Source organism: Corella eumyota, chromosome 2 (assembly GCF_963082875.1).
Source record: "Corella eumyota chromosome 2, kaCorEumy4.1, whole genome shotgun sequence".
Lineage (NCBI taxonomy): Eukaryota > Metazoa > Chordata > Ascidiacea > Phlebobranchia > Corellidae > Corella > Corella eumyota.
The window spans coordinates 1121621-1139359 of NC_137491.1; the positions used below are offsets into that span (position 1 = coordinate 1121621).

Sequence of the window (17739 nt, forward strand, 5' to 3'; positions counted from 1 at the left end):
GCTCTTTTAAGCGAAGGAGTCGGTTGTCAAACGTGTAATTTTGGTTACGATTTAGTGATGATAAAAACGTCTTTTCATTTAATAACCTTTTTTAAAGCACTTTATAGGATGATGTGTTTAAGTTGTAGCTAAACAAACTAAACCTTGTTACATAATAACCTAGCATTGTGACGTCATATTTAAACTGTCCAATTCTTTTTTATTATATAAACACAGATTATTTACAAAATTATTTTAATGGTAAAGCAATGTTAAAATAATAATTAGCACAACTATTTACACATTATAATCACATTTAAATTAACAATAAATGTAAACAAATTTGATTGACGTTTGATATGTGATATTTTACAAAAAATCGTTTTTAATTAACAAATGTTTTACAACGGTCTAATCATCATTTTAGCTTTTTTAAACGAATACAAATTATTTTTCCAACGATACCAATATATGCCACGATGACTTTTAACTCCCCCAACAAGATATTCTCCGTTTAAGTTTGAGTCAGCACAAGCGTTATACCACCAAGCACCATGCTGGTGGTTAGCGCAGTTACCACCCCTCCACGTATCATGATCTTGATCAAATGTTGTAAACGGCATCCCATTATGATAACTCATCGAATCTCCTGCATAAATATAAAAGTTAAACAATTCACTTAAATATAAAAAGTTTTAAACTAAAAAACTTTTATAAAAATTTGACGTAAAAAAAAATTATTTTTATATTCGTTATTAATATTTTATTTTTAAAAAAGAACATAAAAGGGGTTAAGTTTTAATAAAAACTGTTATTTTTAATTAATTTGTTTTTTTATGTCATAACGGTAAAATTTTTTATCAATTATTTATCAAAATTAGTTTAAAGTTTTATACAACTCATTGTGACGTCATTATTAAAAGTGTATGGGTATTGTGACCATGAATAGTTACATGACACTCAAAATCGTCAATCCTAAATACGTTGTGTTAACTTTTTTAAACAAAACCCGGTTTTAATTTTATCTTAGGTACACTGATTAATGTTAACAGTATGGCTCTGTAGCTTTGTACTTCTGCTTTTATTAATTATATCCATTTTAAATCGTGTGATACTTTTTTCCATGTTTTCTTAAAAGAATAAGTTTTTTTAATATTTTTATCGTGTTTGATCTATCTGTAGACGCTGGGCTCAAGAACGAATAGTGTGACATTGGTGCGGCTTGAACCCGAAACCTTTTGGTGTGTTTAAGCTATTTGTAAACGCCGCGCTTAAGAACGAATAATGTGGCATTGGTGCGGCTTGAACCCGAAACCTTTTGGTGTGTTTAAGCTATTTGTAAACGCCGCGCTCAAGAGCGAATAGTGTGGCATTGGTGCGGCTTGAACCCGAAACCTTTTGGTGTGTTTAAGCTATTTGTAAACGCCGCGCTCAAGAACGAATAGTGTGGCATTGGTTCGGCTTGAACCCAAAACCTTACGGCTCGTAGTCCGACGCTTTGACCGGTTTGCCACACCATCGTTTTTTTTTCTGTGGTAAGGGTGTGTTGTTATGACTTGTGTGAGCTATCTGTAAACGCCGCGCTTAAGAACAAATAGTGTTGTATTATAAATAAAACTGCCGTTTGTGATAAAAAGAAAAACTTTTTAAAAATTTTCGAACACTTTTTACACTACACAAAGGTTAAGTTTGATTCCCAACGATATCATGCTATTGCGTCCTTGAGCAAGGTGCGGTATGAGCTCCTGCTGAGTCAGCACTTAATCAGCAGCATAATTACCGGGCAATTATAATTTATAATATCCCAAACTACCACAGGCAACTCGAGACTGGGTTGGGATAACTATTGTTACTCTATGTTTAGGTCGCGCATTCGACTTTCCCACATTGAGGATAAAGATATATATAAAATATTACATTAATTAAAATAAAGACATTTTATCGAACAATATTACAATAATAAAAGTTAGGTTTGTTTTGTGAAACGTAGAATTATAGCAAAGTACCAGAGTAAAGGTCCTTTGTTTTAAAACACTTTATTAATTCTTTTTTTTTGTATAAAATATTAAATAGAACAAATCAAAGGTAACGTAATTACATTTTACAAACCTGCAGTACCGCTATATCCTTCCACGGTCAATCGATAGAAACTTTCAGGATTTCCAACTTTAAAGTTGCTAAAATATAAAAGTTTTTTAACAAAATAAAACTTTAATATTTAACTGATGGCTTAACCTGTATCTTGCAAAGATTTTTTCGTCATTCCAGGAGTTTAAATCAACTCGTAATTCAAAATTTCGTGATTTTGTCAACTGGTAAAGGTTATTTAAACCTGTATATAAATGTCTTAATATATTATATGCAACAGACAACTTTAACATAAATAATAAAGTTAAAGAATTAGATTTCAAGGACTTACCAAGCCAATATTCGCCCGATATGTTTCCAAAACCATTCACGTAGTTCTCCCAATCCAAGTAAAATTCTTGAGACCCATCGAAACGTCTTTGAATGACCTTGAAATCAAAATGTTTATTAATTTGGGAACCGGCATCGTGGTGTAGTGGTCAGAACATTTTCTACACTACATCAGGTTTTGGGTTCGATCCCCAGTGATCTCATGCTGTAGCGCCCTTAAGTAAGGCGATATAAGCGGTATGAACTTCTGCTGAACCAGCACTTAATCAGCAGCTAAGTTATTGTGCACTTATGATCTATAAAATTCCAAACTGCCAAAGACAACTTGAGACTGGGTCAAAGTAACTGATGTTACTCTATATTTAGGTCGGGCATTTGGCCTTCTCACATCGAGGATAAAGATATATACAAAAAAAAAACTTTGTCAATGGTAAAAAACTAAATGACAATACTAATTATAAAAGTTAATAATATTTACTGTCCATCCATTATTGCCTGTGGTTTGACCACAATAAACTGGAGTCATCTTTTGGTTTATAATAACGTTGTATACACCGCTTTCTGCATTGTTGGTAAAACCTTTACAATCCGACGGTGACAATTCTAAAATAGCAGTAACATTGTTTATGGTTATACTCTTACAATGTGGGAGTTGCACAGCTATAAATTATATTAATACAGTTTATTAGGATTTAAATCCGAGTAATATTAATCCTAGCTATTCGAATATTGCCAGTTTGTTGCAATAAACTCTATTTATATTTACTTGAATTATTTCATACCCCTTAGCTGAGATTCAAGCCCAGAGATTTTCTTTTCCAGTTTAAGAAGCAATTCTTGGTGGTCATCACAGCTTCCCGGAACACCATCAGCACCGGGGGGTCCAATCGGTCCTCTCGCTATTGTGACGTCATTATTTCCACAAGTTAAAACAACTTTTCTTGTGTTTTGAACTTGTGCGAACAAAAACACAAAGCACAGGAATTTAACAAAGAATTTATGCATTTTAATAACTCTCTGTAAAACACAACAACTAATATAAGTAAATCAATGGTATCTTAAATAAGAGGTAATTCTCCTTAAAACTTTATGTCGTATCATGAAAATTTAACTTTCTACAATTTAAAGTTTATAAGGTTTATTAAATAAAATTTTTAGTGTTTGGTCGAGTTTTGTTTTATTGTAGTTATTTGTTTTGTTTTTAATTAACAAACTAATGACCGGCCACGTGGCGCAGTGGCACTTGGCATCACAACACGAAGTCCCTGGTTCGATCCTCGCTACTTTCCTATATTAACATTATAATTAATATGTTGTCAGTACTAACTTGACTTTAAATATATTTAGGTTGGTATTACTAATATGATACTAGAAGGTTTACAATATAAAAACTTGACAAAAGTAACCTGGGTTGAAGTAACAAAAATAACAAAACTTACATTAAGCACCCGATTAGTTAGCCATTAACCCATTCGAAGCAGGTTGGAAGACGCGCCCCGTCTGCTGGGGTATTTTAACGCTTCAAGCAATTTATAAAAAAAACTAAATTTTATTTGTCGCCTTTAGGTCTTTTAGATGATGTTTAAGCGGTTACTTTTAAACAGGTAGCGTGGTGTAGTGGTCAAAACACGGTCTTAAGTTCGATTTCGTAAACTTCTGCTTAGTCAGCACTAAATTAGCAGCTAAATTATCGGGAAAATAAATTGTATAGTAACGGTTGTTTCTCAAGGTCATAGTTGATTTCCACACATCGAGGATAAATTTATATACAAAATTAATCGCTTGAGTGTTAATAAAAATACCCCAGCAGACGGAGAGCATCTTCCAACTCGCTTCGAAGCGGTTAATGGCTAACTAATGATCTGCATCAAGATAACGTTTTCAAATTGGCCGTGTGACATCGATAATAAATCATTATAAAATAACAAAAGTTACATTAAGGTTACATTATTATATTGGTCTGTAAAATAACAAAGAATAAATTGTTTTAAAAATAACGAAATATCTTGCTGTTATATTTCTAACATTTTATTGCGTCTTAAAAATGGTATTTGAATAAAATGCGCCACTTAACTTAAACCTAAACATAAAGATTTGTTTACAATAATAATATAAGAATATAAAATACAAATTACCTTAAAATTTCAATTATTAAAGTATTGTTAATTAAAATTATTAAAAATATTTTCAATTTAGCGCAACGTTAAGACCAATATTAAAAGTAATACGTAAACGAAATTTTTATTTTTTTTTGCAAATTATAACCTTGTCAGTTTACACAAGTAATTTAATTTGGCAGTGCAGTCGTTATGGGCGATCGTAGTTGTGCTTGTTAGTATTATAACTGTACTTAATTAACTATTTTACCTACTTAATATATAATATCGTTACTATATTTATAATTTTAACTAAAGAGTAAAGTTATATATAGACCAAAGTTAGCATATTAGACATTTTTAAAATATTTGTCTAAATCTTTCGAAACTTAAAATAAAATTGCTTTTATAAAACCATTACTGCGAATATATAAATATCCCTAAATAACATTTTAGACAATATTTATAATTTGCAAAATTCGCTTAAATTTTGACGCCTAATTTTGTTTAGCTAGGGGCATGTTATTTCTATTATATAACGTCATAAGTTTGCAAACAGGTTTAATAAATGTGCGTAATATTAAAACACAAATATATTCGATTAAAAATTGTGACCATTTTATTAATTTGCCAATTAAGTATTTTAAACTTTAAAAAGATTAATTTAATATTTGCAAATGTTACAATTTTTGTTCAAGTATTTTAACTTAAATTACTTAATATAAATCAGATATAAAGTTTAAAACATTTAAATATTTTAATGTTTTATTTTATTAAACAAATTTTAAGGAGAATTTACTTAAACATTTTAATTTATTTAAATTTTATTGTTTCCATTTAAATTAATCTTTGTTACATAATATCCTAGTTTGTGACGTCATATTTAAACTTTCTGATTTTTTTTATTATATAAACACAGATTATTTACAGAATTATTTTAATGGTAAAGCAATGTTAAAATAATAATTAGCACAACTATTTACACATTATAATCACATTTAAATTAACAATAAATGTAAACAAATTTGATTGACGTTTGATATGTGATCAGAATTCTATTAACATATTTTAATTAACAAATTTTAATAAAAAAAAGTTAAAATAATTACTCAATGATAAAATAATCGTTTAAAATAAAAAAATTTTCACTTAACTTTATTTTACTAATTAATATTAATTTTAAATTATAAACACACCTTTTTAACAAATATTTTACAATAAGGTTTTTATTTTAATTAATGCTCTTTATTTACAAATATGTTAATAATGATTAGTTTTTAATAAAAACCTACGAAAAGGCGCTTTACAAATTTTACGATAATTAATAAATTTACTTAAAAAACTTTATATCCTAAATAATTTTACAATTTTATGCTTTTTTAATTATTATTAGTAACGGACAAAAATAAATTTTTTACAAAAAAATCGTTTTTAATTATTAATTAACGAATATTTTACAAAATATTGTTTTTAATTATTAATTAACTAATGTTTTACAAAAAATCGTTTTTAATTATTAATTAACGATTATTTTACAACGGTCTAATCATCATTTTAGCTTTTTTAAACGAATACCGATTATTTTTCCACCAATACCAAGTTATGCCACGAACACTTTTAACTCCCCCAACAAGATATTCTCCGTTTAAGTTTGAGTGAGCACAAATGCCATACCACCAAGCACCATGACGGTAGTTAGCGCAGTTACCACGACTCCACCTATCATGATCTTGATCAAATGTTGTAAACGACATTCCATTATGCGAACTCATCGAATCTCCTTTATAAATATAAAAGTTAAACAATTTACTAAAATATAAAAATTTTAAACTAAACAACTTTTATAAGAATTTGGGGTGAAAAAAAATTATTTTTATATTCGTTATTAATATTTTATTTTTAAAAAAAGAACATAAAATGGATTAAGTGTTACAAAAAAAGTTTGGTCGTCTCGTAATTTAGCTTAACGTTAAGGTGGCGATATAATAAAGGTTCTAATTGTATTAAACCCTCACCCTTAACTGTTTATTAGGACGAGACGATCTCCCTAAGTTAGTAAAGCCTAGGTACCCAGCTTTAACGGTCTACCGTAAAAACCAAGTTGGCTAACTCTGTTATTTATATTAACACGTGCGGTAGGTGTGTAAACTTACTTTTAATATTCAATAAAAACTACTAAAACAATACTTGCAATAAAAACGTAAGAGTAATAAAACAGTATAAAAACAATACAACTACACCTAACCGCACCCAAGCCAGAACTACTTTTGGTAGGCGCCACAAAAAAACAGTAAACGCTACAATCAGGTTTAGGGCAAGGAATACCGATAAGGTTATCAATTAAATCTACTAGGGCATATAACGGACTATCAGGTGTCAGGAGCCACCGACGCATAACAAAACATCTATGTTACATAAGTTTTAATTTAACTTTTTTAAACAAACCAGATTTTAATTTTATCTTAGGTACACTGATTAATGTTAACAGTATGGCTCTGTAGCTTTGTACTTCTGCTTTTATTAATTATATCCATTTTAAATCGTGTGATACTTTTTTCCATATTTCTTAAGAGAATAAGTTTTTTTTTAATATTTTTATCGGTAAAGGGTGTGTAGGTATGACGTGTTTGATCTATCTGTAAACGCTGGACTCAAGAGCGAATAGTTTGGCATTGGTGCGGCTTGAACCCGAAACATTTTGGTGTGTTTAAGCTATCTGTAAACGCCGCGCTTAAGAACGAATAGTGTGGCATTGGTGTGGCTTGAACCCAAAACCTTTTGGTGTGTTTAAGCTATTTGTAAACGCCAAGCTTAAGAACGAATAGTGTGGCATTGGTGCGGCTTGAACCCAAAACATTTTGGTGTGTTTAAGCTATCTGTAAACGCCGCGCTTAAGAACGAATAGTGTGGCATTGGTGCGGCTTGAACCCAAAACCTTTTGGTGTGTTTAAGCTATTTGTAAACGCTGGGCTCAAGAGCGAATAGTTTGGCATTGGTGCGGCTTGAACCCAAAACATTTTGGTGTGTTTAAGCTATCTGTAAACGCCAAGCTTAAGAACGAATAGTGTGGTATAGGTGCGGCTTAAACCCGAAACCTTTTGGCTCGTGGTCCGACGCTTTAACCGGTTGACCACACTATCGTATTTTATGTTTTTATGGGGTAAGGGTGTGTTGTTAATACTTGTGTGAGCTATCCGTAAACGCCGCGCTTAAGAACGAATAGTGTTGTATTATAAAAAAAACTGCTGTATGTGATAAAAAAATAAATTTTCGCGGGTAAATATTAGTTTCGAGTTGCAACTACATCGGCAGTGTGGTGTAGTGGTCCGAACACTTTTTACACTACACAAGGTCCTAAGTTTGATCCCCAATGAAATCATGTTGTAGCGCACTTAAGCAAGGCGCTATTAACGGTATAAACTCCTGCTAAGCCAGCATCTAATTAGCAGCTTAAATATTGGGCAAATATAATCTATAGTATTCCAAACTGTCAAAGGCAACTCAAGACTGGGTTGGGATAACTGTTGTTACTCTATGTTTAGGTCGCGCATTCGACCTTTCCACATTAAGGACAAAGATATATACAAAAAAAAATATTACAACAATTAAAATAGAGACATGTTATCGAACAATATTACAATAATAAAAGTTAGGTTTGTTTTGTGAAGCGTAGAATTATAGCAAAGTACCAGAGTAAAGGTCCTTTGTTTTAAAAAACTTTATTTATTAATTCTTTTTTTTGTACAAAATATTAAATAGAACAAATCAAAGGTAACGTAATTATATTTTACAAACCTGCAGTACTACTGGGATCATATCCTTCCACGGTCAATCGATAGAAACTTTCAGGATTTCCAACTTTGAAGTTGCTAAAATACAAAATTTTTTTTATATAATAAAACTTTAATATTTAACTGATGGTTTTACCTGTATCTTGCAAAGATTTTTTCGTCATTCCAGGAGTTTAAATCAACTCGTAATTCAAAATTTCGTGATTTTGTCAACTGGTAAAGGTTATTTAAACCTGTATATAAATGTCTTAATATATTATATGCAACAGACAACTTTAACATAAATAATAAAGTTAAAGAATTAGATTTCAAGGACTTACCAAGCCAATATTCGCCCGATATGTTTCCAAAACCATTCACGTAGTTCTCCCAATCCAAGTAAAATTCTTGAGACCCATCGAAACGTCTTTGAATGACCTTGAAATCAAAATGTTTATTAATTTGCGAACCGGCATCGTGGTGTAGTGGTCAGAACATTTTCTACACTACATCAGGTTTTGGGTTCGATCCCCAGTGATCTCATGCTGTAGCGCCCTTAAGTAAGGCGATATAAGCGGTATGAACTTCTGCTGAACCAGCACTTAATCAGCAGCTAAGTTATTGTGCACTTATGATCTATAAAATTCCAAACTGCCAAAGACAACTTGAGACTGGGTCAAAGTAACTGATGTTACTCTATATTTAGGTCGGGCATTTGGCCTTCTCACATCGAGGATAAAGATATATACAAAAAAAAAACTTTGTCAATGGTAAAAAACTAAATGACAATACTAATTATAAAAGTTAATAATATTTACTGTCCATCCATTATTGCCTGTGGTTTGACCACAATAAACTGGAGTCATCTTTTGGTTTATAATAACGTTGTATACACCGCTTTCTGCATTGTTGGTAAAACCTTTACAATCCGACGGTGACAATTCTAAAATAGCAGTAACATTGTTTATGGTTATACTCTTACAATGTGGGAGTTGCACAGCTATAAATTATATTAATACAGTTTATTAGGATTTAAATCCGAGTAATATTAATCCTAGCTATTCGAATATTGCCAGTTTGTTGCAATAAACTCTATTTATATTTACTTGAATTATTTCATACCCCTTAGCTGAGATTCAAGCCCAGAGATTTTCTTTTCCAGTTTAAGAAGCAATTCTTGGTGGTCATCACAGCTTCCCGGAACACCATCAGCACCGGGGGGTCCAATCGGTCCTCTCGCTATTGTGACGTCATTATTTCCACAAGTTAAAACAACTTTTCTTGTGTTTTGAACTTGTGCGAACAAAAACACAAAGCACAGGAATTTAACAAAGAATTTATGCATTTTAATAACTCTCTGTAAAACACAACAACTAATATAAGTAAATCAATGGTATCTTAAATAAGAGGTAATTCTCCTTAAAACTTTATGTCGTATCATGAAAATTTAACTTTCTACAATTTAAAGTTTATAAGGTTTATTAAATAAAATTTTTAGTGTTTGGTCGAGTTTTGTTTTATTGTAGTTATTTGTTTTGTTTTTAATTAACAAACTAATGACCGGCCACGTGGCGCAGTGGCACTTGGCATCACAACACGAAGTCCCTGGTTCGATCCTCGCTACTTTCCTATATTAACATTATAATTAATATGTTGTCAGTACTAACTTGACTTTAAATATATTTAGGTTGGTATTACTAATATGATACTAGAAGGTTTACAATATAAAAACTTGACAAAAGTAACCTGGGTTGAAGTAACAAAAATAACAAAACTTACATTAAGCACCCGATTAGTTAGCCATTAACCCATTCGAAGCAGGTTGGAAGACGCGCCCCGTCTGCTGGGGTATTTTAACGCTTCAAGCAATTTATAAAAAAAACTAAATTTTATTTGTCGCCTTTAGGTCTTTTAGATGATGTTTAAGCGGTTACTTTTAAACAGGTAGCGTGGTGTAGTGGTCAAAACACGGTCTTAAGTTCGATTTCGTAAACTTCTGCTTAGTCAGCACTAAATTAGCAGCTAAATTATCGGGAAAATAAATTGTATAGTAACGGTTGTTTCTCAAGGTCATAGTTGATTTCCACACATCGAGGATAAATTTATATACAAAATTAATCGCTTGAGTGTTAATAAAAATACCCCAGCAGACGGAGAGCATCTTCCAACTCGCTTCGAAGCGGTTAATGGCTAACTAATGATCTGCATCAAGATAACGTTTTCAAATTGGCCGTGTGACATCGATAATAAATCATTATAAAATAACAAAAGTTACATTAAGGTTACATTATTATATTGGTCTGTAAAATAACAAAGAATAAATTGTTTTAAAAATAACGAAATATCTTGCTGTTATATTTCTAACATTTTATTGCGTCTTAAAAATGGTATTTGAATAAAATGCGCCACTTAACTTAAACCTAAACATAAAGATTTGTTTACAATAATAATATAAGAATATAAAATACAAATTACCTTAAAATTTCAATTATTAAAGTATTGTTAATTAAAATTATTAAAAATATTTTCAATTTAGCGCAACGTTAAGACCAATATTAAAAGTAATACGTAAACGAAATTTTTATTTTTTTTTGCAAATTATAACCTTGTCAGTTTACACAAGTAATTTAATTTGGCAGTGCAGTCGTTATGGGCGATCGTAGTTGTGCTTGTTAGTATTATAACTGTACTTAATTAACTATTTTACCTACTTAATATATAATATCGTTACTATATTTATAATTTTAACTAAAGAGTAAAGTTATATATAGACCAAAGTTAGCATATTAGACATTTTTAAAATATTTGTCTAAATCTTTCGAAACTTAAAATAAAATTGCTTTTATAAAACCATTACTGCGAATATATAAATATCCCTAAATAACATTTTAGACAATATTTATAATTTGCAAAATTCGCTTAAATTTTGACGCCTAATTTTGTTTAGCTAGGGGCATGTTATTTCTATTATATAACGTCATAAGTTTGCAAACAGGTTTAATAAATGTGCGTAATATTAAAACACAAATATATTCGATTAAAAATTGTGACCATTTTATTAATTTGCCAATTAAGTATTTTAAACTTTAAAAAGATTAATTTAATATTTGCAAATGTTACAATTTTTGTTCAAGTATTTTAACTTAAATTACTTAATATAAATCAGATATAAAGTTTAAAACATTTAAATATTTTAATGTTTTATTTTATTAAACAAATTTTAAGGAGAATTTACTTAAACATTTTAATTTATTTAAATTTTATTGTTTCCATTTAAATTAATCTTTGTTACATAATATCCTAGTTTGTGACGTCATATTTAAACTTTCTGATTTTTTTTATTATATAAACACAGATTATTTACAGAATTATTTTAATGGTAAAGCAATGTTAAAATAATAATTAGCACAACTATTTACACATTATAATCACATTTAAATTAACAATAAATGTAAACAAATTTGATTGACGTTTGATATGTGATCAGAATTCTATTAACATATTTTAATTAACAAATTTTAATAAAAAAAAGTTAAAATAATTACTCAATGATAAAATAATCGTTTAAAATAAAAAAATTTTCACTTAACTTTATTTTACTAATTAATATTAATTTTAAATTATAAACACACCTTTTTAACAAATATTTTACAATAAGGTTTTTATTTTAATTAATGCTCTTTATTTACAAATATGTTAATAATGATTAGTTTTTAATAAAAACCTACGAAAAGGCGCTTTACAAATTTTACGATAATTAATAAATTTACTTAAAAAACTTTATATCCTAAATAATTTTACAATTTTATGCTTTTTTAATTATTATTAGTAACGGACAAAAATAAATTTTTTACAAAAAAATCGTTTTTAATTATTAATTAACGAATATTTTACAAAATATTGTTTTTAATTATTAATTAACTAATGTTTTACAAAAAATCGTTTTTAATTATTAATTAACGATTATTTTACAACGGTCTAATCATCATTTTAGCTTTTTTAAACGAATACCGATTATTTTTCCACCAATACCAAGTTATGCCACGAACACTTTTAACTCCCCCAACAAGATATTCTCCGTTTAAGTTTGAGTGAGCACAAATGCCATACCACCAAGCACCATGACGGTAGTTAGCGCAGTTACCACGACTCCACCTATCATGATCTTGATCAAATGTTGTAAACGACATTCCATTATGCGAACTCATCGAATCTCCTTTATAAATATAAAAGTTAAACAATTTACTAAAATATAAAAATTTTAAACTAAACAACTTTTATAAGAATTTGGGGTGAAAAAAAATTATTTTTATATTCGTTATTAATATTTTATTTTTAAAAAAAGAACATAAAATGGATTAAGTGTTACAAAAAAAGTTTGGTCGTCTCGTAATTTAGCTTAACGTTAAGGTGGCGATATAATAAAGGTTCTAATTGTATTAAACCCTCACCCTTAACTGTTTATTAGGACGAGACGATCTCCCTAAGTTAGTAAAGCCTAGGTACCCAGCTTTAACGGTCTACCGTAAAAACCAAGTTGGCTAACTCTGTTATTTATATTAACACGTGCGGTAGGTGTGTAAACTTACTTTTAATATTCAATAAAAACTACTAAAACAATACTTGCAATAAAAACGTAAGAGTAATAAAACAGTATAAAAACAATACAACTACACCTAACCGCACCCAAGCCAGAACTACTTTTGGTAGGCGCCACAAAAAAACAGTAAACGCTACAATCAGGTTTAGGGCAAGGAATACCGATAAGGTTATCAATTAAATCTACTAGGGCATATAACGGACTATCAGGTGTCAGGAGCCACCGACGCATAACAAAACATCTATGTTACATAAGTTTTAATTTAACTTTTTTAAACAAACCAGATTTTAATTTTATCTTAGGTACACTGATTAATGTTAACAGTATGGCTCTGTAGCTTTGTACTTCTGCTTTTATTAATTATATCCATTTTAAATCGTGTGATACTTTTTTCCATATTTCTTAAGAGAATAAGTTTTTTTTTAATATTTTTATCGGTAAAGGGTGTGTAGGTATGACGTGTTTGATCTATCTGTAAACGCTGGACTCAAGAGCGAATAGTTTGGCATTGGTGCGGCTTGAACCCGAAACATTTTGGTGTGTTTAAGCTATCTGTAAACGCCGCGCTTAAGAACGAATAGTGTGGCATTGGTGTGGCTTGAACCCAAAACCTTTTGGTGTGTTTAAGCTATTTGTAAACGCCAAGCTTAAGAACGAATAGTGTGGCATTGGTGCGGCTTGAACCCAAAACATTTTGGTGTGTTTAAGCTATCTGTAAACGCCGCGCTTAAGAACGAATAGTGTGGCATTGGTGCGGCTTGAACCCAAAACCTTTTGGTGTGTTTAAGCTATTTGTAAACGCTGGGCTCAAGAGCGAATAGTTTGGCATTGGTGCGGCTTGAACCCAAAACATTTTGGTGTGTTTAAGCTATCTGTAAACGCCAAGCTTAAGAACGAATAGTGTGGTATAGGTGCGGCTTAAACCCGAAACCTTTTGGCTCGTGGTCCGACGCTTTAACCGGTTGACCACACTATCGTATTTTATGTTTTTATGGGGTAAGGGTGTGTTGTTAATACTTGTGTGAGCTATCCGTAAACGCCGCGCTTAAGAACGAATAGTGTTGTATTATAAAAAAAACTGCTGTATGTGATAAAAAAATAAATTTTCGCGGGTAAATATTAGTTTCGAGTTGCAACTACATCGGCAGTGTGGTGTAGTGGTCCGAACACTTTTTACACTACACAAGGTCCTAAGTTTGATCCCCAATGAAATCATGTTGTAGCGCACTTAAGCAAGGCGCTATTAACGGTATAAACTCCTGCTAAGCCAGCATCTAATTAGCAGCTTAAATATTGGGCAAATATAATCTATAGTATTCCAAACTGTCAAAGGCAACTCAAGACTGGGTTGGGATAACTGTTGTTACTCTATGTTTAGGTCGCGCATTCGACCTTTCCACATTAAGGACAAAGATATATACAAAAAAAAATATTACAACAATTAAAATAGAGACATGTTATCGAACAATATTACAATAATAAAAGTTAGGTTTGTTTTGTGAAGCGTAGAATTATAGCAAAGTACCAGAGTAAAGGTCCTTTGTTTTAAAAAACTTTATTTATTAATTCTTTTTTTTGTACAAAATATTAAATAGAACAAATCAAAGGTAACGTAATTATATTTTACAAACCTGCAGTACTACTGGGATCATATCCTTCCACGGTCAATCGATAGAAACTTTCAGGATTTCCAACTTTGAAGTTGCTAAAATACAAAATTTTTTTTATATAATAAAACTTTAATATTTAACTGATGGTTTTACCTGTATCTTGCAAAGATTTTTTCGTCATTCCAGGAGTTTAAATCAACTCGTAATTCAAAATTTCGTGATTTTGTCAACTGGTAAAGGTTATTTAAACCTGTATATAAATGTCTTAATATATTATATGCAACAGACAACTTTAACATAAATAATAAAGTTAAAGAATTAGATTTCAAGGACTTACCAAGCCAATATTCGCCCGATATGTTTCCAAAACCATTCACGTAGTTCTCCCAATCCAAGTAAAATTCTTGAGACCCATCGAAACGTCTTTGAATGACCTTGAAATCAAAATGTTTATTAATTTGCGAACCGGCATCGTGGTGTAGTGGTCAGAACATTTTCTACACTACATCAGGTTTTGGGTTCGATCCCCAGTGATCTCATGCTGTAGCGCCCTTAAGTAAGGCGATATAAGCGGTATGAACTTCTGCTGAACCAGCACTTAATCAGCAGCTAAGTTATTGTGCACTTATGATCTATAAAATTCCAAACTGCCAAAGACAACTTGAGACTGGGTCAAAGTAACTGATGTTACTCTATATTTAGGTCGGGCATTTGGCCTTCTCACATCGAGGATAAAGATATATACAAAAAAAAAACTTTGTCAATGGTAAAAAACTAAATGACAATACTAATTATAAAAGTTAATAATATTTACTGTCCATCCATTATTGCCTGTGGTTTGACCACAATAAACTGGAGTCATCTTTTGGTTTATAATAACGTTGTATACACCGCTTTCTGCATTGTTGGTAAAACCTTTACAATCCGACGGTGACAATTCTAAAATAGCAGTAACATTGTTTATGGTTATACTCTTACAATGTGGGAGTTGCACAGCTATAAATTATATTAATACAGTTTATTAGGATTTAAATCCGAGTAATATTAATCCTAGCTATTCGAATATTGCCAGTTTGTTGCAATAAACTCTATTTATATTTACTTGAATTATTTCATACCCCTTAGCTGAGATTCAAGCCCAGAGATTTTCTTTTCCAGTTTAAGAAGCAATTCTTGGTGGTCATCACAGCTTCCCGGAACACCATCAGCACCGGGGGGTCCAATCGGTCCTCTCGCTATTGTGACGTCATTATTTCCACAAGTTAAAACAACTTTTCTTGTGTTTTGAACTTGTGCGAACAAAAACACAAAGCACAGGAATTTAACAAAGAATTTATGCATTTTAATAACTCTCTGTAAAACACAACAACTAATATAAGTAAATCAATGGTATCTTAAATAAGAGGTAATTCTCCTTAAAACTTTATGTCGTATCATGAAAATTTAACTTTCTACAATTTAAAGTTTATAAGGTTTATTAAATAAAATTTTTAGTGTTTGGTCGAGTTTTGTTTTATTGTAGTTATTTGTTTTGTTTTTAATTAACAAACTAATGACCGGCCACGTGGCGCAGTGGCACTTGGCATCACAACACGAAGTCCCTGGTTCGATCCTCGCTACTTTCCTATATTAACATTATAATTAATATGTTGTCAGTACTAACTTGACTTTAAATATATTTAGGTTGGTATTACTAATATGATACTAGAAGGTTTACAATATAAAAACTTGACAAAAGTAACCTGGGTTGAAGTAACAAAAATAACAAAACTTACATTAAGCACCCGATTAGTTAGCCATTAACCCATTCGAAGCAGGTTGGAAGACGCGCCCCGTCTGCTGGGGTATTTTAACGCTTCAAGCAATTTATAAAAAAAACTAAATTTTATTTGTCGCCTTTAGGTCTTTTAGATGATGTTTAAGCGGTTACTTTTAAACAGGTAGCGTGGTGTAGTGGTCAAAACACGGTCTTAAGTTCGATTTCGTAAACTTCTGCTTAGTCAGCACTAAATTAGCAGCTAAATTATCGGGAAAATAAATTGTATAGTAACGGTTGTTTCTCAAGGTCATAGTTGATTTCCACACATCGAGGATAAATTTATATACAAAATTAATCGCTTGAGTGTTAATAAAAATACCCCAGCAGACGGAGAGCATCTTCCAACTCGCTTCGAAGCGGTTAATGGCTAACTAATGATCTGCATCAAGATAACGTTTTCAAATTGGCCGTGTGACATCGATAATAAATCATTATAAAATAACAAAAGTTACATTAAGGTTACATTATTATATTGGTCTGTAAAATAACAAAGAATAAATTGTTTTAAAAATAACGAAATATCTTGCTGTTATATTTCTAACATTTTATTGCGTCTTAAAAATGGTATTTGAATAAAATGCGCCACTTAACTTAAACCTAAACATAAAGATTTGTTTACAATAATAATATAAGAATATAAAATACAAATTACCTTAAAATTTCAATTATTAAAGTATTGTTAATTAAAATTATTAAAAATATTTTCAATTTAGCGCAACGTTAAGACCAATATTAAAAGTAATACGTAAACGAAATTTTTATTTTTTTTTGCAAATTATAACCTTGTCAGTTTACACAAGTAATTTAATTTGGCAGTGCAGTCGTTATGGGCGATCGTAGTTGTGCTTGTTAGTATTATAACTGTACTTAATTAACTATTTTACCTACTTAATATATAATATCGTTACTATATTTATAATTTTAACTAAAGAGTAAAGTTATATATAGACCAAAGTTAGCATATTAGACATTTTTAAAATATTTGTCTAAATCTTTCGAAACTTAAAATAAAATTGCTTTTATAAAACCATTACTGCGAATATATAAATATCCCTAAATAACATTTTAGACAATATTTATAATTTGCAAAATTCGCTTAAATTTTGACGCCTAATTTTGTTTAGCTAGGGGCATGTTATTTCTATTATATAACGTCATAAGTTTGCAAACAGGTTTAATAAATGTGCGTAATATTAAAACACAAATATATTCGATTAAAAATTGTGACCATTTTATTAATTTGCCAATTAAGTATTTTAAACTTTAAAAAGATTAATTTAATATTTGCAAATGTTACAATTTTTGTTCAAGTATTTTAACTTAAATTACTTAATATAAATCAGATATAAAGTTTAAAACATTTAAATATTTTAATGTTTTATTTTATTAAACAAATTTTAAGGAGAATTTACTTAAACATTTTAATTTATTTAAATTTTATTGTTTC

The 17739-nt window shown here is 30.2% G+C and overlaps 2 protein-coding genes across 2 annotated transcripts; both read right to left on the reverse strand.

The window, feature by feature from the left end:
- Positions 1 to 380: 380 nt before the first annotated feature.
- LOC145744158 (angiopoietin-related protein 2-like) lies at positions 381 to 3253 on the reverse strand. Its single transcript, XM_082562277.1, has 6 exons — positions 3180 to 3253; positions 2876 to 3000; positions 2399 to 2495; positions 2215 to 2311; positions 2089 to 2156; positions 381 to 628 (listed from the first exon to the last, which is right to left on the reverse strand). The coding sequence occupies exons 2-6, from the start codon at positions 2921 to 2923 to the stop codon at positions 381 to 383; spliced, it is 558 nt and encodes a 185-aa protein (XP_082418403.1). The 5' UTR covers positions 2924 to 3000; positions 3180 to 3253.
- A 2772-nt stretch (positions 3254 to 6025) lies between these two features.
- LOC145744162 (angiopoietin-related protein 2-like) lies at positions 6026 to 9459 on the reverse strand. Its single transcript, XM_082562281.1, has 6 exons — positions 9386 to 9459; positions 9082 to 9206; positions 8605 to 8701; positions 8421 to 8517; positions 8289 to 8362; positions 6026 to 6273 (listed from the first exon to the last, which is right to left on the reverse strand). The coding sequence occupies exons 2-6, from the start codon at positions 9127 to 9129 to the stop codon at positions 6026 to 6028; spliced, it is 564 nt and encodes a 187-aa protein (XP_082418407.1). The 5' UTR covers positions 9130 to 9206; positions 9386 to 9459.
- Between the last annotated feature and the right edge of the window lie 8280 nt (positions 9460 to 17739).